Source organism: Saccopteryx bilineata, chromosome 3 (assembly GCF_036850765.1).
Source record: "Saccopteryx bilineata isolate mSacBil1 chromosome 3, mSacBil1_pri_phased_curated, whole genome shotgun sequence".
NCBI lineage: Eukaryota > Metazoa > Chordata > Mammalia > Chiroptera > Emballonuridae > Saccopteryx > Saccopteryx bilineata.
The window spans coordinates 66,021,224-66,046,252 of NC_089492.1; the positions used below are offsets into that span (position 1 = coordinate 66,021,224).

The 25,029-nt window shown below is 34.7% G+C and overlaps 1 protein-coding gene across 1 annotated transcript in view; it reads left to right on the top strand.

Annotated features, from left to right (window-relative positions):
- Positions 1-25,029, top strand: part of PREX2 (phosphatidylinositol-3,4,5-trisphosphate dependent Rac exchange factor 2) — a 283,206-nt gene that overhangs the window by 127,164 nt on the left and 131,013 nt on the right. Inside the window, exons 13-20 of the mRNA XM_066266273.1 lie at positions 3,672-3,775; positions 4,480-4,529; positions 7,374-7,449; positions 10,705-10,777; positions 14,632-14,774; positions 14,932-15,024; positions 16,503-16,651; positions 21,987-22,072. Coding sequence (XP_066122370.1) covers positions 3,672-3,775; positions 4,480-4,529; positions 7,374-7,449; positions 10,705-10,777; positions 14,632-14,774; positions 14,932-15,024; positions 16,503-16,651; positions 21,987-22,072 — 774 coding nt within the window. The remainder of the gene's footprint in view (positions 1-3,671; positions 3,776-4,479; positions 4,530-7,373; positions 7,450-10,704; positions 10,778-14,631; positions 14,775-14,931; positions 15,025-16,502; positions 16,652-21,986; positions 22,073-25,029) is intronic.

Here is a 25,029-nt window from a genome sequence, read left to right on the forward strand (position 1 = left end):
TTTGCAAATGCAAGAACCATTTGATTGTTTAACGAGAATTTAAATCTTTTTGAACAGTGATATTTATAAGTTGATTAACTCTTTTTCTAAGAAATATATCTTTGAGTATTCTATTAATATTGTTCTGTTCACCACAGTTTTGATTTTAGTGGCCTGTGCTATTACTGTTTTCAGGATTTGTTCAGATGTAATATCAGATTTGGCATACACAATTTTTGTCACTGGAAATAGTCTTCTTTTTGTGTTTGAAATTAATTGATTCTCCCAAACTGGGGGTAAGAAAACATATTATGTAATTTCACATTAATAATTTTATTAGATTGCAGAAATATGAGTCCCACGTGCTAGTTTCATTGGTATGTGGTTCCAGCTGCATTTCAGCAAAAATAGAATTCCTAAAATAAAGTTGAATGAACCATCTGTTTTAAGGAAAGCAAGCAAAAAACAGTAGAAAGTGGACTGTTGTTACTGTTACTCACATTGAAAATACTGCTGAGACTTCAAGAATAAAACCTTGTTATATCATGAAGTCATGGATCAAAGTGCATATGCTATTTCTGTGATATACTGATAATATTCTTCTTGTCTAGAGCTACTATTTACATTATAAATTTTTACCTCGTTTGTTATACCCACTTATTGCTGCAGTTGGCTTGTACAGGCTCAAGAGAGCTGATAATTAATTTTTTAAAGTTTTGCAAGGTGGTTTTTAAATACATCTATTATTAAACTTTATGTTATAGAAACATGTAAGTATATAAATTATAAACAAAGATAATATCTTCTTAAAACTCACGGCTTCTTAATTATTTTATTGTATTTTATTGTTAATTATGCTCTTGGTGTTACTTATATCTATTATTTCTGTGTGTCACTGCACATCTAACGCTGTGTTCAGTGACTTTGTTTTAGTAGCTTGAAGTTGGCCATTGTGGGAGTGTTGGGCAAATGAGTTTGTATAATCTGTATTTTCTGGTTTTGCTCACTCTTATTTTAAAAATAGCTGCTGCTCACATGATGATGCTCTCATGTGATACAACTAATTGCCTTTCTGCTTGGGAAGGGACTTGGTTATGCTAATGTGTGCTGGAGGAGGGGGTTGTCCTGCTGAAAAGTTTTAAAAGGAGGAGCTAGGAAGCCATTTTGGGAGAAAGAACACATTGTTATAGAGAGAGAAGGAGACCATGTTGTTCCAGGGGAGAGAGGCTATGTGGTTGGAGGAGAGGAGGCAGCCAAAATGGAGGCAAACAGAGGTGGGAACCTTTGATTCTAGGAAAAAACTGGAAAGAATGGGTTTTGGTGCCCGTATGTTTGTTTTCACACATTGGCCTGTATGAGTCTAGAATAAAGGAAAATGACCCACCAGTTCTTGGCTCTGTTGTTTCATTATCATATGTCAAGATCAAATGTTAACCTGCATGTGAATGACCGCGATAGCGGCAGCAGCCCCTGGCGTTACAGGGAGTATTTACACCATGGAAATTTGGTGAATGCAGCAAATCATAGGTCTACCTGTCAGAGAGCCAGTTGTTTGGCATTTACCAGTGCACTTTGGTAATATCTTATAGTTGTTCACAAGATGGGAATAAGCAACCTTTCTCACAGGATGACCTGAACTCTCATCAGTTAGTAAACCCTTTTGCAATGATCAAGAGGTTGAGGGAGTGGATTTGAATGTAGAGTTATTCCCTGTTTTTCCAAGGCAACAGCTAAGAGTTGTAGGTTAAGGTTCATTCTCAGAGTCACAGGAGTTTGCCTGGTGGCTTAGCATTCCATTTGAATAGGTTAAACCACCTCTTGTTTTGTTGTGGCAAGAGACATCTGGGCCCAGCATTTCCTTGAATTTTGGAATATCAAGACATTAATTTATTTAAGTGAATCTTTTTTTGTTTGTTTGGGGTTTTTTTACAGAGAGAAAGAGAGGCAGAGAGAGGGATAGATAGGGACAGACAGACTGGAATGGAGAGAGATGAGAAGCATCAATAATCAGTTTTTTGTTGCAACACCTTAGTTGTTCATTGATTGCTTTCTCATATGTGCCTTGACCGTGGGCCTTCAGCAGACAGAGTAACCCCTTGCTCAAGCCAGCGACGTTGGGTCCAAGCTGGTAAGCTTTGCTCAAACCAGATGAGCCTGTGCTCAAGCTGGCGACCTCGGGGTCTTGAACTTGGGTCCTCTGCATCCTAGTTTGATACTCTATCCACTGCGCCATGGCCTGGTCAGGCTATTTAAGTGAATCTTAAGGGATAAAAATGGAAATAGATAGATTACATAGGAGAAATAAATAACGTTGAAAGATGTCATAGGATTTAAAAATATTTCTCTTGTTTTTATTTTTTTTTTAGCACTTTTAAAAAATTGTGGAGCATCATCTGGAAAAATGATGTCTAAAGTCTATGTATCTATCTTTTTGGGGGTGCAGCAATCCTGTTTCTGTTTTATGGCTGCAAGCCATCCACAGGTTTGGATAGGTAGGGGTAAAATAGCTGAAACTTCGTGTGCCTGTGTGTGTGTTTTACAAGTCTTTTGGGGTTTTTTTTTCTAGATTCACCAAATGTAGTTTATAAAATTTAATTCTGACAGCTTTTCTCCCCCTTCAACATTGTCAGCGAAATGTAAAGGTCAGAGTGAAATAGGACCCACCTAACGTGAAAATAGGACCCACCACGGTAAATTGTCTCTTCTGCGAAAGTTGCATTCCCTGTAAAGAAAACATTTACATATAAACTCTTTGAGCTTTTTCCTTTCTAAAAAGTCAGTTTTTTTTTTTTTTAAAAATTGACTTTCTGTAAAATGACTTCTGGAGAAAAGAAAATTTGGGAGGAAGTTTAATAGTCTTTATGAATATGAAAATCTTATCCTGAGAATGCAAGTGAAGGATGGCTCTCATTTTCCACTGAGAAAAACAAAATAAGTGACATGAAAGAAAACATTTCTCAGTGTAAGAAAACTTATAATTTTGGAATCAGTTATGTATTGAAATGATGTAATCTGCCCTGGAGAACTAAACAGTATAAATGGTCAAGATTGGTGTATGTGTGGTCTTGGCTTGATCACTGTGGGATAAAACAGATAAATATTAAAATTCACTTCCAGGGCTGAAACTCAAACCCTAACTCACTAATTGGAATATCTGCTCTTTGAAGGGCACTTCTTGCTTGATTTTGTGGCATTCTAAAGAAATAGAAAATACACTCCCTGGCCGGATAGCTCGGTTGGTGAGAGCATCCTCCTGATGCACAGAGGTTGCCTGTTTGATCCCTGGTCAGGGCACACACAGGAACAGACTGATGTTTCTGTGTCTCTCTTTCCCCCTTCCTCTCTCTAAAATCAATAAATACATTTAAAAAAGAAATAAAAAACACAAACTCGTATATTCCTATAAATACAAATACACTGCACCCTAGTACATGTAATATGCTAGCTAAATGTTGCTAACCTCAATTTAAGTATAAGTCACTATATGGAAATAGTAAATATGTTATGTAACCAAATCTTATTATGAATCTTACTGTCTACTGGATTTGCATTACTGTGTTAGGAAAATAGAAGCTCTTGGTAAAACTGAAGTTTTAGTATTTGGGAATATGTATTTCATAAAAATACTTTTCTTTTTTTAGCTGCCACTTTTTAGATTGTCAGTGTTTTAATATATTGGGTTTTTTTCTTAGTTACTGATAAACATCAATTCAAACCAGAGCAGATGCTATATAGATTTCGCTATGATGATGGAACATTTTATCCAAGAAATGAAATGCAGGATGTGATTTCAAAGGTAACAGCTTGTATAATCTTTTATCAATAGCAGGATTCATGTCATACTTTAACAAGATTAAATGCTAAGATTAAATGTTAAGAGACTTAAAATATTCTTCTGGTAGAGAAAATTTTTAAATGATATATATAAGCAAACTGCTCAATTTATTTTTGCTATTTTAAGACTTCTAATGTTAAATTATTTTTTTCATTCTCTTATCACATGGAAGTAATGCAGTTGCATTATTTAGAAGGTTACATCCATTGAAAGCTATTTCACATTCAGCAATAAGTGGTCATGATATGTGAATAAATAAAAACAATACAAATATATAAAATTAATGTAATATTATTTGTCTTTGTATACTTGACAAAATTTATATTGACATACAATGAACCGATAGTATGATATATTGCTGCATAAGTAGATTTATTTTCTGTTTATATCTTGATATTTTTTAAGAAAAATAATTTTAAACACCCTTTGTATATGTATATGACAAATTCATATGACAATTTAGTGCTGTTCTTAATGACTTAAGTCACAGTATTTTTATGATTTATAACATTTACATTATAACATTCAAGTAAGTTTTATATAGATTGAGATTGTGTAATGATTCCAGAAAGTCAACAGTGAATAAATACATTTATTACAAAATGTCATTGGTATGTCCTTTGAGTGATCTTACTTGTTTTTGACATATCTTTATTTTACAATAGGGTGTAAGATTATATTGCCGTCTTCATAGTTTATTTACTCCAGTGATAAGGTGAGTCTGGTTTCTAAATTCTGGGCAGCTTATATGGAAATATTTATACTGGATATTAGATAAATATTATCCAGCTGAAATTCATTAGTTTATTTTTTTCTAAAAGTGGAAATTTTACTTTTAAATATTATTTTAAGTAATAAGTTTATCTTAAAATATTTCTAATTTTTCTGAGACTAAGTATGTAGATTCTTCCTGTCTTTTTATTGAGTTCTAAAATTATTTGCATTAACTCACGGTAAATTATAGACTTGCTAATGAAATCTATATTTAGTTAAATTTAATAAATAATAGTTGACTGGGAGAAGACTTGAAGATATTATTTACTGTAAATATTTACCATTATGATTATGTACATATTAATTTTTAAATGTAATTGTGTAATTCAATCTTGGATGTGTACTTTATTTGGCAGTATTTCCTTCTAATGATCTTTTATTAAAAAAAGATTTTATATTTGAAAATTTAGAATCACTTTTGTGTTAATAAGTATAATTTAATAATTTTATTCTCTACTATGTTTTTCCTTTTGAAGAGATATGCCTTTTATTTTTTAAGAGGAATCGGGATTAATTTTTAATTTAACTCTTTCGAAAGAAATCCAAAAACTGAGGTTTGTATTATAATTAAAAATAGAGGAACCCATCCAGCAGTAGCATTGTACTTTGTAATATATACTGAGGTACAAACTGACAGCACATAATGTAATCTTAAAATGATTTCAAATGCCCAGATGTCATTCAGACTTTACTGACTTAAAACAATTTTCCACAAAAAAATATGGATGTACTATATCTAAAATGAATAAAGAGGCTTTTCAGTTGTGGCTACAGAATCCAAATGTTTACTGTGCAGTGTTTCTAGTTTTCATTCTGATTTCCAGTTCCAAGGAAACTCAGTGCTCAATTAAAAATAAAGCATTTCAGACAATGCGAAGTGTATTGGAATGTTCACTAACATTTCAGAGAATAGACTGCAGGGTGTGGAGGAGAAAACAGGGGCTCAGCCATTACCCCTGAAAGTGCCCTGTCCACTTTCTCAGGCAGGCTTCACAAAGTAAGAAGAGGAAAAAGAACTAATATTTGTTGATTCTCTGGCACAGACCCTGCAAATATGTTGCATAATTTCATACTAAAAGATGTTTGCTTAACATCAATAGCAAGCACGTACTTAATTATTTTTTTCTGCTAAACTAATAGCAAACAATAATTGTTAAATTTTTCATGTCACTAGTGTAGACGTAGAGTTTGTATGTGAGAAAAGGTGTTTTGAAAATACTTTTTAACTATATGGCATTTTTTCCCCTTCTTTTTTCTTTTTGGAACACAACAACCCTGTGATATGCCTTTTTCCGAGGGGAATTCCAACTTACTTTACATATGATTGTAAAGCCTATGATTTTTCCTGGTTTTTATTAATAAAATGAAAAAAATTAATAGAGATGTAAAAAGTAATCACAATTGACATTATATGACATTTATGCAGAGAGAAAGTGAGACACTGCTGAGTCATGAACAGACAATGCTTTAACAAAGAAATTCAAAAGAACTTAAATCTATATGGGATTTCTTATCGAGAAAGTTACATTTGGTAAGAGCTGATAAGGAGGAATTGTTCTTTGGCTAGAAATGACAGTTGTGTGTGAGGCATCAAGGGAAAATTCATGGGAAAAAAGCCACATAAAATAGATGGAATGTATGATAGTCATGCTTTTAATATGTAAGAACTCAGCTTATGAAAAGAAAAATTACTTGGCTGACGTACCCATAGACCCACATGTGGTCTGTAATAGATTTACCTCTCCCCTCCTAATAATACTTATGAGAACCAAGAAGAAATGGGTGATGAGGTGTCAACAAGGAGATAGATCTAAAAAGATTTTTAAAATCTGCTGTCAATTACTGGCTAACCTAGTGCATTTATTATTGACATCTCAGAAATTTCAACCTTATTTCAGGGAGCTCTTTATGAATGTGGATAAAATGATGTAAATATTAATATAAATCCCTGACAGAGGCTAGAGACCTCTGAATAGAGCTAGTAATTATTCATCACTTCAAGTTGTTTACAGTTTGGATTTCTTGACATTTTGAAAAGACTGTCGCTTTCTCAATCCCTTTTGATCCAGGTGTGCAAACTCAGTGAGTTACAGATTGCCTTTGGGGCCTCATTCTGATGATGAGCACCTTATTGGTATCTAACTAACCTTTGAATAGTTTCTCAGACCTGGGAAGTCTACTGAAAAGGAGTCTGATGTGGAGACAGTTGATTACCTTGGTTCCCTGGGGAGGTAGTGTCACTACGACAAAATGCATGACACGGTTCTCAGTGTGTTTCCCATAGGACAGGGTTATGGTCTTCCCCGGCAGCTGAGCCAAACCAACCCTCCTTCAGAGCAAGTCCAGCCTTTCTGGAGAAGTCAGGAGTGGGAAATAAACAGATTGCTTTCTTCTTCACATTTTGAGATGTTTCTTAGACCCCATCTTGATTTAAAGGGAAAAAATTCTATTTTATTATTCTTTTATTAATGAGATATTGTATTTGTAGCTACGCTATTAGTGGTAATATAGCAGCAGTAATCAGTATGGTTATAAGAAAATGTGAAAGAAGAAACGTTCTGTGTTGGTATTATTGTGGATTTCTTCTACTGGTGTAAGCTAATGAAGGAGTTTTCAGGTGTCGTACAGACCTTGTTAATCTCTCTTATTTATACACAACATGGACAGTCAATTTAGAGTATGTTCAGTAAATGTTCCTGTTGCACATATGGATACTAAATGAAATGTTTCCTTGTGCTCAGTTATCTCTTTTTTTAATGATTTTTGCTGTCTTTTTTCTTTGTAGAGATAAAGATTACCACTTAAGGACCTACAAATCTGTAGTCATGGCCAACAAATTGATAGACTGGTTAATTGCTCAGGTAAATAGACAAATAGAAGTTGCTGAGTTACATTCACTGTTGATGTAAATTTGAGCATGTGATTTAGGTAATTTTTAAAAATCCCCACCCATAGATGAGGCACAATAAAATAACTTGACCCTTCATACAGCTAATTTGAAGGAGAGTTAGGATTTGAAACTGGACAATCTATTTGACTTCAGAGTCTTCAAGCTTAATTTTTGTGCTATGTTGTCTTTCAAGAAGATGTTTCATTTTTTAAATTATCAGATGAGATACTTAGATCAAAGAATGGAGTATAATTTGAATATCATTGAAAAAAGCAGTGGACATATACTAATATTTTTTCATGTTTTGTCCACTAATTTGTTTTAAAATACCTGTTTCTTAGTCTTACCGAGTTATTCTAATTGTCCTATGCCTTTTTCTCTGTTAGAAAATAATTGTGCTTTGATACTATGAGCTTTAATAAACATCTTCATATATTTTAAATAAAAAAGTACAAAATTTGTTGTTGTAATTTTTATTCTATTTCCTAAAATGTGGAAGCTGGGAAATGGTATTTGCCAATCAAGGAATCTTGCCCCTCATAATAGATACTCAAAAATAAATTTATTTAAATGTTTTATCATATTAGGTCAACTAATAAATGATCAAATATTTTCTATTAATTGAAGAAAAGACTAAGAAAAGTGATATCCACTTTGACAAAACATACTCTTTTGTGGAAGGGGATATTGCATATTTGAAATATTGTCTGTTTGTTTGGGTTCTTGAGTCAATTTCATAAGCAGTTTTACTTTTTTGTTATTAAACAAAGTGGCCTACTTCCTGATACAAGTGGATAATAACATTTGATACTTAACCATAAAAATATTTATTTTTGATTCAAATATTAATTCACATTTGATTCATGTGTACACAGACATTTTGAGATTTTTATTAATATTAATTTCTAGACTGTTCAAGACCACCTAATTTTGTATTTTATAACACTTAAATTTATTCTATTTAGAAGTTAAAATTTTTAAGTTAAATCAACAGTTACCTTTAGATAAAACTCTCATTCATAAACACAATGGGTTTACTAGTGTCAGAGCCTTTTCTAACACTGTGGTCAGCGTCTGTGATTGAAATTGGTTCTGGCCTGACGGGGAGTTGGCGCCATGGATAGAGCGTCAGACTGGGACGCAGAGGACTCAGGATTGAAACCTCAAAGTCACCGCCTTGAGCACGGGCTCATCTGGTTTGAGCACAGCTCACTGGCTTGAGCCCAAGGTTGCTGGCTTGAGCAAGGGGCACTGGTTCAGCTGGAGTCCCCCTCGTCAAGGTGAGAAAGCAATCAATGAACAAGTAAGGTACCACAACGAAGAATTAATTGATACTTCTCATCTCTCTCCCTTCCTGTCTGTCTGTCCCTATCTGTCCCTCTCTCTGACTCTCTCTGTCTCTCCCACAAGAAAAAAAAATTTTTACATGCATTATGATAAAAGTGATTTTCTCTTCTTTTTTTTTTTTTTTTTGTATTTTTCCGAAGCTGGAAACAGGGAGGCAGTCAGACAGACTCCCGCATGCGCCTGACCAGGATCCACCCAGCATGCCCACCAGGGGGCGATGCTCTGCCCATCTGGGGCGTCGCTCTGTTGCAACCAGAGCCACTCTAGCGCCTGAGGCAGAGGCCACAGAGCCATCCTCAGCACCCGGGCCAGCTTTGTTCTGATGGAGCCCTGGCTGCGGGAGGGGAAGAGAGAGACAGAGAGGAAGGAGAGGGGCAGGGGTGGAGAAGCAGATGGGTGCTTCTTCTGTGTGCCCTGGCCGGGAATCAAACCCGGGACTCCTGCATGCCAGGCCGACGCTCTACCACTGAGCCAACCGGCCTGGGCCTGAAGAACATTTTTTTGAAGTAAAAGCTGGTCAGTTATCATCATTTTTTTTTCTTTTGATATTTTTACTTTCCAAGTATGAGCATTAAGAGAATTACTCAAAACCTGGACCAATTGCAAGTGTTTTTCTAAAGTATTTGTTAGCAGTATGTTATGAATGATGAAGTCTGTAGAAATAAAATGCAATATAGATCACAATGGACTGGGACTCTGCAACCTGGTGTCTGATAACAGCTCTGTTGATAAGTAGTTATGCAAACTTGAACAAGGCATTTATTCTCCCTAAATGTTATTTTCACAACTGTTTGCTACTTACTGTATTAACTATTCCTGTCTTTTCTTCTCTATAATATAAGTTTTATAATTCTGATACTGTAAAGCTTATCCAAATGCAAGCATCAGATATAACTCTTATTGCTTAGGTTGAAATTAGGAAAACATGGGCTGGCTTTGATGAAGACATACTAGATTAGAGTGTTGATGTAGAAACTGAATGGACAAAGAGAAGAGAAGATAGATTATGTAGAGTACCTGAGTGCTGAAAGGACTAGGAAAAAATGAAATAATATGTGGAAGGCACTTTTTAAACTCTAAAACATACAACTCTAAGGTTGTACACACACACATACATACACGTAAATATTCATATATATGAATTCATACCTACAGAAATAAAGTAGGTGCCATGACAAGAAGTTGCATTGAGCTTTTTTTTAGAGTTTAGTTATCTAATCTGATTATTTTTTCAGCAAGATGATGAGAGAGAAGCTTGCATTTGCTGATTTAGCCAAAAAATTTGCCCTACGGGTCTTACTGGTCACCCTAGATTAGTAGGGTTCATTAGGAGGTTTCAAAGAGCAAGGCCATTTGGTGGAAGGGAAGTAATAGCTGAGATCATGCATAATGATGTACTTAGCTTTATTTAGTATGATTTTAATATTTAGGATATTTTGTTGATGGGATAAAAGGTTGAAGAAATAAAAGAAGGGAATCATTTTTGGTAGCAATACATTTTAATCATGTTTTTATATTTAATAAAATGGTTTTTCTCAAGAAATATTAAATCTTTGTTTTTATTTAATGTCAAAAGGAGGTGTTTTCATAATCAGGTGAATGTTTTATATATTGTGGGCTTAGAAAATCAATATAGACAATAATACAGGGTGGGGCAAAAGTAGGTTTATAATTGTGAGTAGGAAAAACATTTTATTCATGTTTTATTATTTATTAATTATTGCATTATTTTCCATATGAACTACTGTATATCTACTTTTTCCTTGCCCTGCATATGATTGGCTTTGTCTGCTTAGTGCTGGGAACATCAACTACAGTAAAGATGGAAGACTCCAGTTGCATATTAACCTGTATGGTGCTTTCTTTCAATGGTTCACAGGGGGATTGCCGCACCAGAGAAGAGGCAATGATATTTGGCATCGGACTCTGTGACAATGGATTTATGCACCATGGTAGGAATTAGGAATTTTTATTTTGAAAGCTTACAGATGTATTTTACTGTTTGTTTTTGTTAGGACACCAAGAATACCTCAGTGTTCCAGTGAAGTCATTTAGAGGTGGACCAGCAAGACTGTCGGGCCTTGCCAGGTGTCCATCTTGGGTCACCACATCTTCATTATCTCCCAATTTCTGGCACTAGTCTTCTATTTTTCTAGGCTGTAGCTGATTCCAGAAGAGTAAGGACATGAGTTTTGAAGTTTTTATTTTTTTCAAAAAAGCTCATATACATCTTTGAAACTATTTCAGATCAGATTCATGTTTTGGTTTTTTTTCAATGCTAGAATATAATAAAATAATGAAATGAAAGTATATGTGGTTAAATATTTATTGTTCTTTTTATAAAACTATGTTCAAACTTATCTCAGAGAACAGTATTATACATTTTTGGAAGAAATTTGTGTTTTTTGGTTACTAATTTGAGGTAGATTTTCTTTCTTGTTTGATTACTTCATTTCACATAAATTTATAAAAAAAACACTGAGACTTAATTTCCTTCTCTATTTATTCCATTTTAGAAATTATTGTAACTATACATGCTTATAGACATGTAATCAATAGCATTTGTCAAATATTTATTAATATATATGCTTATAGACATTATTTAATAGCACTTGTCAAATATTTGATACCTATTTGTAAGTTGCTTTCAGATGCTTGTTACCTTCTTATGAAGAAAAAAGTACAGCAAAGGTAGTAATTTGAAGACATCCTTGGTTATTGTATATTCCTTTGGGAATTCCATTACATTCCACTATCTCTAGACCGCGAGTTTGAGACCCCTGCTCTAGAGTATAGTGTCCATTGTGATATAGAAATATTGATCCTTGAGGAGCGAACCATTGAATGGAAGAAATGACATCATGATAGGGAATTTAAACTATAATATCAAGCTGAAAACAAGCAGTAATAAGCAGCAATTTGATCTCAACACTTATTTTTAAATGTTGAGTTATAATAAATATTTTTCCTACAAAAGTCTGTCAGTAAATTACAATCAGTTCAACTAATGCCTGGCCTTCCTGATGTCTTATCACTCCTTTAGACAGATGATTTTGGGGGGGAGGAAGGAGTACCATGTGAGTTTTGAGACAAAATTGCTCATGTCATGTAGACAAGACCTAACTCAATCTCACATACAGTCTCATTTCTGTTGTCCGCTATGACTTTGTGGTTGATAGCTTCATTTGTTAACTCACACTGACAGTCTTTACTCAAAGATCAATACATACAGCCATCTGGTCAATAATTATTATTTGGAACTCTATAAAAATAACAAAATAAATAGCTATCTTTAATTGCTTACTGTATGTCAAAATATTTACATTTATTACCTCATTTTAATTTTGTACAACATTATGAAAAATGTTTTATGGCCCATATTTCACAGATGAGGAAACTGAAATTCAAACTGTTTAGGTAACTTTCCCAATGTTACACCCAGAATCAATCCCAGACCTGGAATTTAAACACAGGTCTGTCTCATCATAAAGCCTTATATTTCTACTGTGGGGCAGGACCTGCCTGCCTCCTCTTTAGCTCCCTGGCTCAATGAATCATCCTGTTTCTACAAAGTACTTAGGAAAGATAAATGGAAATAGAAAAGATTTCTTTTTTTAACACATTTTGACAGCTGCCAGGATCTTGCTGAATACAAATATCATCTATTGGTAGTAAGCCTAATTTTTTAAAGGCTTATAAAACATAAACCTTGTATCATTAGGGCATGCCAGGAATTTTAGGGATTTGGGGGGAAATATTAATGTTCTGATGAAAGGGGGAAAAAACTGACCTTTGAAGAAATAAGGTTATGTGAGACTAATGCTTTTAAACAGAGAAGAGCTAGGGATTAATGGAAACTAAAATCACATTTCTCCCAGGAGACATATTTTTGGTTTCAAGTGTTAGAACAAAGTGATCATGGTGGCATTTGCTCACACACAGAAAGACAACACTTAATCCATTTGAATTTCCCATTATTGTGCAAGATATTAAAAACAGACTTAAAATTTTTACTACAAATTCAAAACATTATAGTTTTCTATGTTTTGGATTGCATACATTTTTTTATTCAATATAATTTTTTTTACTTAAATTAAAGTTTTAATCTGGAAAGTTAAGATGTGGTTAAGTATAAAAAAGTTAACATTGAAAAAAATACCCCTTATATTAAAAATTCAAATCTTTTAGGTAAGAGTAACTTAAAGGAAACATTGGCTGGAAATTATAGAAATAAAATGTTCTTTAAAACCCAGGTCCATGATTTTAGTACCTATGTCTTCTTCTATGTACTTTATTGTTTCAGGTCTTATATTTAGGTCTTTGATCCATTTTGAATTAATTTTAGTACACGGGGACAGGCTGTAGTCGAGTTTCATTCTTTTGCATGTGGCTTTCCAGTTTTCCCAACACCATTTGTTGAAGAGGCTTTCTTTTCTCCATTGTGTGTTGTTGGCCCCTTTATCAAAGATTATTTGACCATATATATGTGGTTTTATTTCTGGGCTTTCTATTCTGTTCCATTGGTCTGAGTCCAATGGCAAGAGAAGTGAAGGCAAAGATAAATGAATGGGACTACATCAGAATAAAAAGTTTTTGCTCAGCAAGAGAAACTGATATCAAAATAAACAGACAGCCAACTAAATGGGAAATGATATTTTCAAACAACAGCTCAGATAAGGGCCTAATATCCAAAATTTACAAAGAACTCATAAAACTCAACAACAAACAAACAAACAATCCAATAAAAAATGGGAAGAGGACATGAACAGACACTTCTCCCAGGAAGAGATACAAATGGCCAACAGATATATGAAAAGATGCTCAGCCTCATTAGTTATTAGAGAAATGCAAATCAAAACTACAATGAGATACCACCTCACCCCTGTTAGATTAGCTATTATCAACAAGACAGGTAATAGCAAATGTTGGAGAGGCTGTGGAGAAAAAGGAACCCTCATTCACTGTTGGTGGGACTGTAAAGTAGTACAACCATTATGGAGGAAAGTATGGTGGTACCTCAAAAAACTGCAAATAGAACTACCTTATGACCCAGCAATCCCTCTACTGGGTATATACCCCAAAACCTCAGAAACATTGATACGTGAAGACACATGTAGCCCCATGTTCATTGCAGCACTGTTCACAGTGGCCAAGACATGGAAACAACCAAAAAGCCCTTCAATAGAAGACTGGATAAAGAAGATGTGGCACATATACACTATGGAATACTACTCAGCCATAAGAAATGATGACATCAGATCATTTACAGCAAAATGGTGGGATCTTGATAACATTATAAGGAGTGAAATAAGTAAATCAGAAAAAAACAAGAACTACATGATTCCATACATTGGTGGAACATAAAAATGAGACTTAAGAGACATGGACAAGAGTGTGGTGGATACCAGGGGTGGGGGGAGGGAGGATATGGGAGGGAGGGAGGGAGTGAGTTAGGGGGACGGGGAGGGGCACAGAGAACTAGATAGAGGATGGCGGAGGACAATCTGACTTTGGGCGAGGGGTATGCAACATAATTTAATGACAAAATAACCTAGACATGTTTTCTTTGAATATATGTACCCTGATTTATTAATGTCATCCCATTACCATTAATAAAAATTTATTTAAAAAAATTATAGAAATAAACAGAAAAATATCTTATGAATTTTAGAGAAGGTAACTTGTTCTAGAAGTATTAAATTGAGGCCATGGTACTGGTATTACTTTACTGAATGTCTATCAGTTTGTCAAAAAGTTTGAGTTTTGAATTAATTGAAACAATTTGAATCTCTCTCTGTTTCCTTAGTCCTTGAAAAAAGTGAATTCAAAGACGAACCTCTACTCTTCCGGTTTTTTGCTGATGAAGAAATGGAAGGATCCAATATAAAACATCGACTTATGAAGCATGATTTAAAAGTCGTGGAAAATGTTATAGCTAAATCACTATTGGTAAGTTATTACTGTGTCATAGGTTTGCTTCTTGATTTTATTTTGGCAGGAGATTTCATAAACATGTTTGATGGAATGCATATTATTTCTTACTCTTTGATTTGCAGACATTTTTCCTGCTTGCTTTATTAATAATTGTTAATATTTTGCATTTCAGATTAAATCCAATGAAGGCAGCTATGGTTTTGGGTTAGAAGACAAAAATAAAGTTCCAATAATTAAGTTGGTAGAAAAGGGGTCTAATGCTGAGGTAAAGTAAATTAGCATTTTTATTTAAATTTGTTGCCCATGACATATAAATATAAAATTTCTAAACTAATTAAAATCAGCCTTCAAGTACCTTTATTGAAAATAATGTTTCTGAATAATCTAATTCTGAGGTTCTACCAAATACTTTTGGGAAGTGTGAGAGGAGTCCATGTCTGGGTACTCAGGTGTAGTTGGAGGGGCAGTATTCAAGGAATCAATAGCTGTGAACTTCTTACCTCCTGGGAGACCAGATGGCTCATTGCATGCCTGTGGGGCTTCCCTGTTCCCTGATTCTTGCTTGACACCAAGTGAAGACTGTGTAGGGTAGGGCTGTATTCATTCATTAATTGAGAAATATTTATTTAGTACCTGTTATATGCTAGGCAATGTTCTAGGCTCTGGGAATACAACAATGAACAAAATAGACCCATTTCTTGTCTTCACAGAATCTAGTTTACAGTGTTATATACCAAGGTTATCAGAGTTAAAGTATTCTCACCTCGTTGCTGGGCTTGTAAGATGCTTAATCCCCTAGCAAACTTCTCATTATTTAAGTCTTTAAGAAAGAATTTGATAATGAATGAAATGTGGCTTTTAACTTTGGATCTGTTTACAGATCTGTTTACAGACACTGCCACCCATTGTCTCATCTGCTAATGCCCAAGGTCCCCGTCTTTGACCAAATCACAAACTTACACCTGATGAAGCTTAATGTACAGCAGCACATTAATGTCAAACAAAATATTTGGTCAACTTGTACTCTGTCCATGGGCCTGGTCACCAAATGCTTATTTTTAATCATTTTCTGTGAGAAGGAAATGTTTCTCCCAGACATTTTCAGAGGATGTTTCTGAATCACAGCTTCATCTGACATTGCCCCTGATAAAATACCTTCTCCCAGGTTTTTATCATTTATGTGGTAACTAAAACAGCATATAGTGTATAGGCAGTAGGCCTGGTTGACATGGAGAGATATGTCTTCTTTGTGGTCTTTCCGGCATTTTGTAGTCTGTGCTTGCTGGAGCACAGTTGGCTTCTAGGCCATTAAGAAATGGCCTGGGAAACGCTTGGGCTTTCTCAGGCTAACGATGCTTATTTGCTCATTATGGATGTCTGTGCTGAGCTTGAAGCTCTGAGTTAATTGGATGTAGATGGCAAAAGTATTTGACTATAGTTAAAAGGATGAAATTTAAAAAAAAACTATAAAATACAACAGAAGAAAGGGACACAGGAGGAATACAATGTTAAGTCATGGATGGAGGGGGAGAATCTCAGTAAAGATGGGTGATCAAATTTAAAACTAGGTCAGAGAGAATAATTCTGTCATCTCAGCCACAGTTCTGTTTTGTGAAGTTGTGTAAAAACATTTGCAGATGTGTTAAAATGTCAAAATCTAAGTACTAGACCTTTTCAGATTCTAATTCTGGAAAAAAATAGATCCCTTATTAAAATATAATTTGATTTTTTTTCCTTTCTTAGATGGCTGGCATGGAAGTTGGGAAAAAGATTTTTGCTATTAATGGTGACCTAGTTTTTATGAGACCTTTCAATGAAGTGGATTGCTTCCTGAAATCATGCTTAAGCAGCAGAAAACCTCTAAGAGTTCTTGTGAGCACAAAGCCAAGGGAGTAAGTTGTTATGATTTGTGTGGGATTTAAAAAATTATACATAGGTGAATAAAATAGAAAAGTTAACTAAGCAAATGTCTAGAATTAAGCATCTCATTTCTTGGAATATTTAAACCTCACCAACATTACTAAAACTGGTCTTTAAAATGATGGGGAAACTATGGGTCGGCAAGAAAGTAATTTCGGTTTTATAGTGTGAAAACTCATTTTTATATACAAAAAAATGAATTTTAATCAACTATATATTTTCCATTTTGTTCAATGACTTTTTGCCATCTTTCTTGCAACTTCATGATTCTACACTTATAGAAATTTTGGTCTTTATCAGCAAAAAACTGAACCAAGTGCGATTTAAGGTCATCGTCATTTGTGAAAGTTTTACCATTCAAAGAGTTTTGCAAACTTCAAAATAAATGGTAATCAGATGGTGCCAGCTTAGGGCTGGAGGGGGGATGTGACATCACTTCCCAATCAAGCTCCAGTAATTTCCCATGAGTTACTAAAGATATGTGAGGCTTTGTATTATGGTGGAACACAATTCCTTGGTGATTTGCCAATCATGGCCATTTTTCTTTGATTGCTTCATCCCGTTTCATTAGTTGTTGACAGTAAACATCTGAATTAATCATCTGATATCTTGGAAGCAGCTCAAAATACACAACACCTTTTTAGTCCCACCAAATTGACAGCATGGCCTTTTTTTGATGCAATTCAGCTTTAGATGTGGTTTGTGCAGGTTCATCACACTTGGATCACAATTGTTTTTGAATGATGTTACTGTAGATGACCCATTTTTCATCACCAGTGATGATACTTTTCAAAAAAGGGTCATTTTCATTGCGCGAGAGATACTATAGCAAATATTGATTTGTTGTGTTAAGTGAATATCTTCCAATTCATGCAGAACCCAAATATCGAGCTTCTCAGCGAGTCCAAGATATTTTAAGTGATTTTCAATTGTTGTGTGTGATACATTTAACCTCTCTGCAAATCTCTTGAACAGTTATATGATGATTCTCTTCAATTATGGCTTTGATTTGGTCATCATCAACTTCAGTAGGTCGACCAGAACGTTTTTCATCTTTGAGTGAAAAATCCCTGAAACAGAATTTTTTAAACTAATTCTGACATGTGCATTCTGTTATGTAATCAACACAATAAACTTCACCTATCTTTTTGTGAGCCTCAGCAGCTTTCTTTCCTTTATGGAAATAAAAATGCAAAATATACCAAAAATGTTTGTTTCTGCACTCCATGTTAAAATTGACCCTAAACTAACAGCTACAAACAAAATTACAACTTGCTTCTAAAGTAACCTAAATGTGACTGGTATCAAATGTCAAAAGGAAAAAACTATAACACTGACAGAAATCCTTCAAAACAATTATTGATACAACACTATGTGTGACAACTGAAAATACTTTCTTGTCAACCCATACTTGACTTATGAAGATAAAATGCTTCCTACTTAAATCAGGTAGTTTCAGAAGAAATAATACATTTCTTTTGCTGCCTAAATTTCCTGGTCTGGGTTGGGTTAAGTCTGACCATGAGTGAAGAAAACTAATAGAACACTTCATAATAAATAATTGCATTCCTCCATTTTCAGCTCTAAGAATTTCAAGGGCTATGAGTGGATTCAACAGCATTTATAATTAAATACTTATAAGAGATGGGGTAAAGATTGAGTGAAAGACATTTCCATGCTTGTGTGTACTTAGAAATACGTCCATTCTTAAAAAAAGAAAAAAGAAAAGTCTGCCTATCTATATACCTATGATTAGAAAATAACATATTTTTATAGGAAATTTAGAGAATAAACTTCTAAAGGAAGACTTCTTAGAATCATATCATCCATAAATACCCATTGTTATTCTTTTGAAAATTATTGTTAGTTGAAGTTTATAAGTACTAACACACATATGCATGATTATATATTTCTAAAATGGGAGATGCTTAAAAATCTTGTTTTTTTAAAAGAAATAATTAACAAGATATTATGAATATGGTTAGGAAACAGTGGCTTTTCTTCTGTAATCATTGATGATCTCGTGTTCCCTTATCAGGTTTCCATTTGTTTAACCAATTAAGTAATTGAAATAATGCATATAAAGTGCTTACCATCATGTTGTAATGTACTATAATTATATCTAAATTACTGATTAAGACTGAATTATATTATTTATCAATAGTGATAAGAAATTTTATGAATTTTAAGATAAGTAAAGGTTACTACTTCAAAAACAAAATGGTTTATTTTAACTACTTATAGAAAGATTCTAAGCATATATTGTTTAATACAGTATTCTATCCTGCCTTAATATAAGTACAGCAAAGCTGGGTGCACTATTTATCTTAAAAGTTGAAGTGCAGTGTAATGGGCTAGATTCTATAGTGTTAAGTCAAGGTAAATGCTTCTACTAACAGCTTACCAACGGGTCTGAAAGAGTGGACCTCATTAAAGTTATTAATTTCAGAGGACTTTGGGCTAGAGAGCAGCAAATAACCAGAAAAGTGGCATCTCTCTAAAATGAATTATATAGTGCTCCCCTCTTCTCCAGCTCTATCTAGGATAAAGCTAACCTAGTTGCTTACTGGATACTTTGAGGACATTTAACAGGAAAGGAATAAGGGAGTAGTATTTTAAAGCAATCATTAGTGAACATGAAGGCTTTCCCCATGGCCCATTTCCCCCTAACTTAACCCTGCAAACACTGGCCCACTGCTTACAAACATTTTAGCAGGTAGAAGACTTTGAAGTCAACAGTTTGAAAATTAAATAGATAGTGCAAATCCTAAGTCGTCAAAGTAGTTGCTTCTCCCCTTAGTGTTTGTTGCACAGTAACTGGAACTGATATTTCCGGTCCAGGTTCAAGGCTCTCATCCACCACTTGCATGCTAGTTGTGCTGCTTCAACATCCTCATCCATAAAAAAATAGGGATGATAAGCATTCTTATGTCATGAAGCTGCTAAGAACACTAGACAAATCTAGGATGATGAAGACTCCGTGACATGTTTGGCCCATAATGTATACTCCAGTGATGTTATCTATGATGCTTTTCTGTTCTCTCATTTCATTTTTTCCATTGATTCTTTATTACATCAAGAGTATATTTGACATTGTATTTTAAAACTGTTTTGAGGATTGAGTCTCATTTTTTTCTTTTTAATTTTTTTTTTAATTTACAACCTTTATGTCCTCATTCTAATGTATCATTCATTTATCTATAAATCACTTTTTTATTTTCTAGCAATAGCTACTTATAATTCATAAAGTATCCTGTTTGGGGACCAAAATCAAAAATGTGAGAAGCAAATACAACACAATTTTTCTTTTGAATCTGTATTTTATGATAGATAGCATCAAGATATTTTTCGGCAGGCCTTGTAGTAGATAATTTAGGCACTTGTTTTCTACAGGAAATAGAGCATCCTTCTTGTATAAATTTAATTCTTCTTTTAATAGGCAACATAGTGTTTCCACAATAGGGAAACATGTTTTCCAAAGATAATTTTATGATGGGAGTCCCCAAATTATGACCAAGCGCATCTCATGGTATTTTGTACAAATTTTGTTAAGAAAATTATAATAATCTTCTAGGTGATTAGGGTAGATCAACCTTTTATAGCAATATTAGAAGCATAGAAGACCTTGCTTAGAAAGGGTTGAGAGGCCATTATGAATTGTTCATAACCCTAAAGAACAATAATTTATCATAGCCTGAAAGTTCTGTTATTTCAGCAAAAGTAGACTCCCACTGATAATTTACAGGAGCATGAGATACCTGTATTTTTTTTGTTTCATACTCAGAAAATGTATGTATTCCCTTTTCTTTTCCTTAGTTATCTTCTATTTTCAAGTGTATCTTTGACAGATACTAGTAACAAATTGCTATTCAGAGAAAGAAGGTATAGCTTTATATACCAAAAATTATTTAATTAAGGATAAAGGATAAATTAGTTCTGTGTCCTCCATCCCACCAATGTGTAGATCACTTCACAGTGTGTTACCTAATTTGTAATAATACTTTTAAGGTTCTTTGAAACAGGCAATGTGTGTTTCTACTGCCAAACGCCTCAATGCCTCAACGCCTGCCTAGGTTATATTTTAGGTTGCAGAGCCAGATCGCTGTCAGGCCTAAATGCACTAGTTGGGTTTCTCAAGTGTTTTGGGCACTGTGTTGCTCCAACTGCTCTAACAGCTATTTCATAAATTGCAAGTAAGACCTGCTGTACCCAACCTGAGACTCTGCTTAATGTACCCGTGAAGTACTGCTGCATTTATTTCATAGCTCATTCATCAGCTTTTGGAAAACACTTTTGTTTCTTGGGCATCCAGGACAATCAATCAAAATGTATTGGATTGTATTCGTTTGTCTTTGCTCTCTACTGCAATTTATTATACTCATTTTTATTGTTATGAGGTTCCATCCTGTCTGCTGTTCTCTGCTTTTCATTGTCACTATCTGATTTCTGGCTTCCTCCTATGAAGTAGCTCATTTGTCAGGGCCGCTTCGGACACCCCTCTCTGTTTGCCATGACAGCTTATTCACGTTCTCTATCCCTTCATCTTCTTTTTCGTGTGGATTCATTGAACATTTCTTTTCCCTTATACAGGTTTATCCTTTGATATATTATTCTTTTAACATTCCACTGAATACATAATAAAGTTCTTCATATTACTTTGATGTAGTGTTTGACACATCTGTTTTTTATAACTAGCTCTTTGTTGTTTTTTGGTGGAGTTTCCCAACAGGTAGAAATGTATTGATTCTGTATTTCTTTTATGTTAATGTTAACAAAGACATTTCACAGAGCACTGATGTCTTCTTTGTAATAGTAAACTAAGGAGAGAAGTTTCCATTTTGTTAAGTACCTATGTAGTTCATAGACAATGCAGGGCAATTTACCAAAAGTATCTCTTTTAATCTCCACTGACACCTTGCAAAATAAGTTTTAACACCATCCTCTTTCTGGAAAGTCAGTCTCAGAGAAGTTAAGGAGTTCATTCAAGTTATCCAGCTATCAAGTGCCTAAAGGAGGATTTGAAGCGACATGTGTCTGAGCCCCTGACCTGGTCCTTGTTCAGGATATACTTGTTCAGGATATACAGCGATATGTCAAGTGAAAAACTCCACAATGTGTGCCTGCTATGTGCCTTTGTGAGGGCAAGCAGCGTAATGCCTTTTTCATGGGTTTCAAACCCAGTGTTTTTCACATGGTCGACTCTCATTGCATATTTTTTGAAAGAATAAATAAAAGTGTGGACAGCTATTGTTTTAACCAATGATGGCATTTTAAGGTTGCCTTACCTGATTTTCTGCTTGATATTAGGACAGTGAAAATCCCAGATTCAGCCGAGGGACTTGGATTCCAGATCCGGGGCTATGGCCCATCGGTTGTGCACGCGGTGGGAAGAGGTGAGAATTCAACCTGCGTGACGCAGCCACTGGCATGTTGGGGATTCTTGACTGAACGAGAATATGTCCAAAATGTGCATAATCATGATGTCATACATATCTCAATCATATTTTTACTGTATTAACTCAATGATGGTATATTTCTAAAATAATATTTTTTAAAACTTAAAAAGTGTTAAAAATTTATAAGTGAATGATGCCTCCTAAAATCACTCTTTTGTGTGCTTCAGTTTAGTCAAAGCATGTGATGATTTTAAAGTCATCTTTTTGTCTTTTTTTCAAGAAGCAAATAACTATATTTTTTTGTCAGTAATTCAAAGATGTGAGTTTCCAAGTTTAAGAATCTGTGTGCTTGAAAGCCTGTTGCTGTATGATTACTTCAGGTGTTCTATAAGCCATGCATTTTATAAATCATAAAATACATTTTAAATGGAATAATTTTAATGACTAAACATTTTGTTTATATTATTCTCTTTGTTTTGTGGACTAATTAGCCATTGATATCTCTTGTTATCATGTATGTTTTAAATTTCATACTAACATTGTAATGATTTAAGGAAGTAACTGTTAGATCTCATACTGCCAAAGATAGTAAGTAACTTGTGGCTATAGGAAGTCACCATGAGCATAAGAGGCCATTTGTTTATCTCATCAAGGAACATAAGTGATTTTCATTACAAAGAAATGTAAAATGTAAAGCATATGAATATGATCACCCAAACATTTGACTGGAACATTTTGAGAAGACATGTCTCTTAGAATCAAATTTGTCAAGAACATACCAGCTAGACCTTTATTAGATTACAAATTTGCATTCATTAGCTTTTGCACAATGAAAATGAATCCTACTTCAAAAGCTTATCTTTTTGCTCAGATTTTTTTTATTTTAGCAACCAAGGTCAGATTTTTAAAATATGTAGATTAATGGACATTTAAACCTTTCTCACAACTCATTGATTTTATCAAACTGAAATGAGATATAGCTCATACTGAAATAGGATATTTGATACATCAAATATCTTCTTCAGTTTTACAAACCAAAAGGAGCAAGTCACATTACCATTTCTATAAAATAACTGAAAACCTGAGTGATTCAAGTTGTACCTCTTTCCCTATTACAATAGCATGTAGAGAGCAGGCTTCTGTCTTTGGAACTTAGCGATAGGGTAGCCTACTTGCTGTGCTCGTTGCTTCTCATGAGTGAAGGACAGAAATGCGCATGTGCTCTCCTTTCAGATATATATATATATATACACACATATATATGATAAAAAGACAGTATTCACTTATTTCTTTTTTCAGCATATTTTTACCCTAAGAGAAAGAGACTTTCTCCTTCACTTTTCAGTCCTTTCCCATGGCTACCCACTAGATTATATCAGTAACTTGAATTTCACCTTTGGAATCTAAAATTCTGATCTGCTAATTTTCTGACTACACTCTCTTAGTTTGCTCTTTTTTTTTTTCAAAATGAGGGGAGAATCATTTTTTAAATTTTTATCTTTTTCAGACTTTATTCATTTTAGAGAGGAGAGAGAGAGAGCAAGAGAGAGAGAGAGAGACAGAGAGAGAGAGACAGAGAAGGGGGAAGGAGCAGAAAGCATCAACTCCCATATGTGCCTTGACCAGGCAAGCCCAGGGTTTCAAACTGGCAACTTCAGAATTCTAGGTCGGCACTTTATTCACTGTGCCCCCACAGGTTGGGCTAGTTTGCTCTCTTATCACTTTGATAGTCTCAGGTTGTTTGCCAGTTCAGTAGGAACTTCTATTCTTTGGATGCTTCTCTTTTTCTCCTAGTTAGTTACTACTCAAGACTCCACTTCCCTCCTTAGCCAGCCTTATCCCCGTGATGAGTCACTTCAGTCATACTTGTCAGCACCAGCAAGACCCCCTCATCCTTACCCCCCAGGGGGATCCAGTCCATTTCTTTTCAGGGACAACTAGGCTTTTTCCTGAGTCGCTAGGTAAAACTGCCATGGATATGGATTTAGTGTCATCCCAATTCACTGTCTTGTCTTCACTGGGTCTGGATTACTACCCACTGATCTTCATGTGTCTCTGTTCCACTCCCTCGTTTTCTCCTCATCATTGCCTCCTGACTCCCAAAATGCACTTCCCTTTGCCACCTCACAGACAAATTCAGGATACCAGGTGTGAAGGCCGCAGAGCCCCACCCTTTTATGCATATATTGCTGGCTGGGTCATCATCACCAACTTTTCTCCCATTCTAGAGGAAGAGGTCTTTTTTCTCCTTTCTGTAGTTCAAGGTCAGTCTCTCCACAAATGTTCTGGACCCTACCCCTCTGGATCCTCTGTCAGACACCCCTTTTCAGAACTTTCAACCTTTTCATTGTATTATTATAGTATAGGCTCAGTTCCTTTCTTTAAAATCAACAAGAAACAAAACCTTCTTAAACTAGAACAGCAAACACAAAACCTCTCCTTCTTGCTTATTTTCTCCTCTAGAATCTTGCTACTTAGTTTGGGCCACAGACCTACAGCATTGGCACCCCCACACAGCTGGTGAGAAATGATGCATCTCAGCTCCCCCCCACCTCAGGACATACTGAGAATCGTCATTTTACCGAGACTCCCAGATGACAATGATTGAGAGGCGCAGCTCTAAAATAATGCTCTAATAACTTTTACTTTTGTCCTGGGCAAACTTCCCAAAATGCTGGTCTGTATTTTTGCCTATCCATACTTACTTCATATTTGTGTTTTAAATCTCTTTTCATCATCATTTATCCTGCTATACCATCCTCTACCTCCTCCACCTCCCCACAGTCAGAACGCTGTTGTCCTTGCCCATTAATTTTTTTCTCTCTTTTTGTCTTTATTGCGAATCCCTCTACTCCCCTCACCACCCACTCCATCTGTCAGCCTGCACTCTATCTGAGTCTGTCTCCGTTTTGCCTGTTAGTTCATTTTGTTCATTAGATTCTACAAATGAGTGA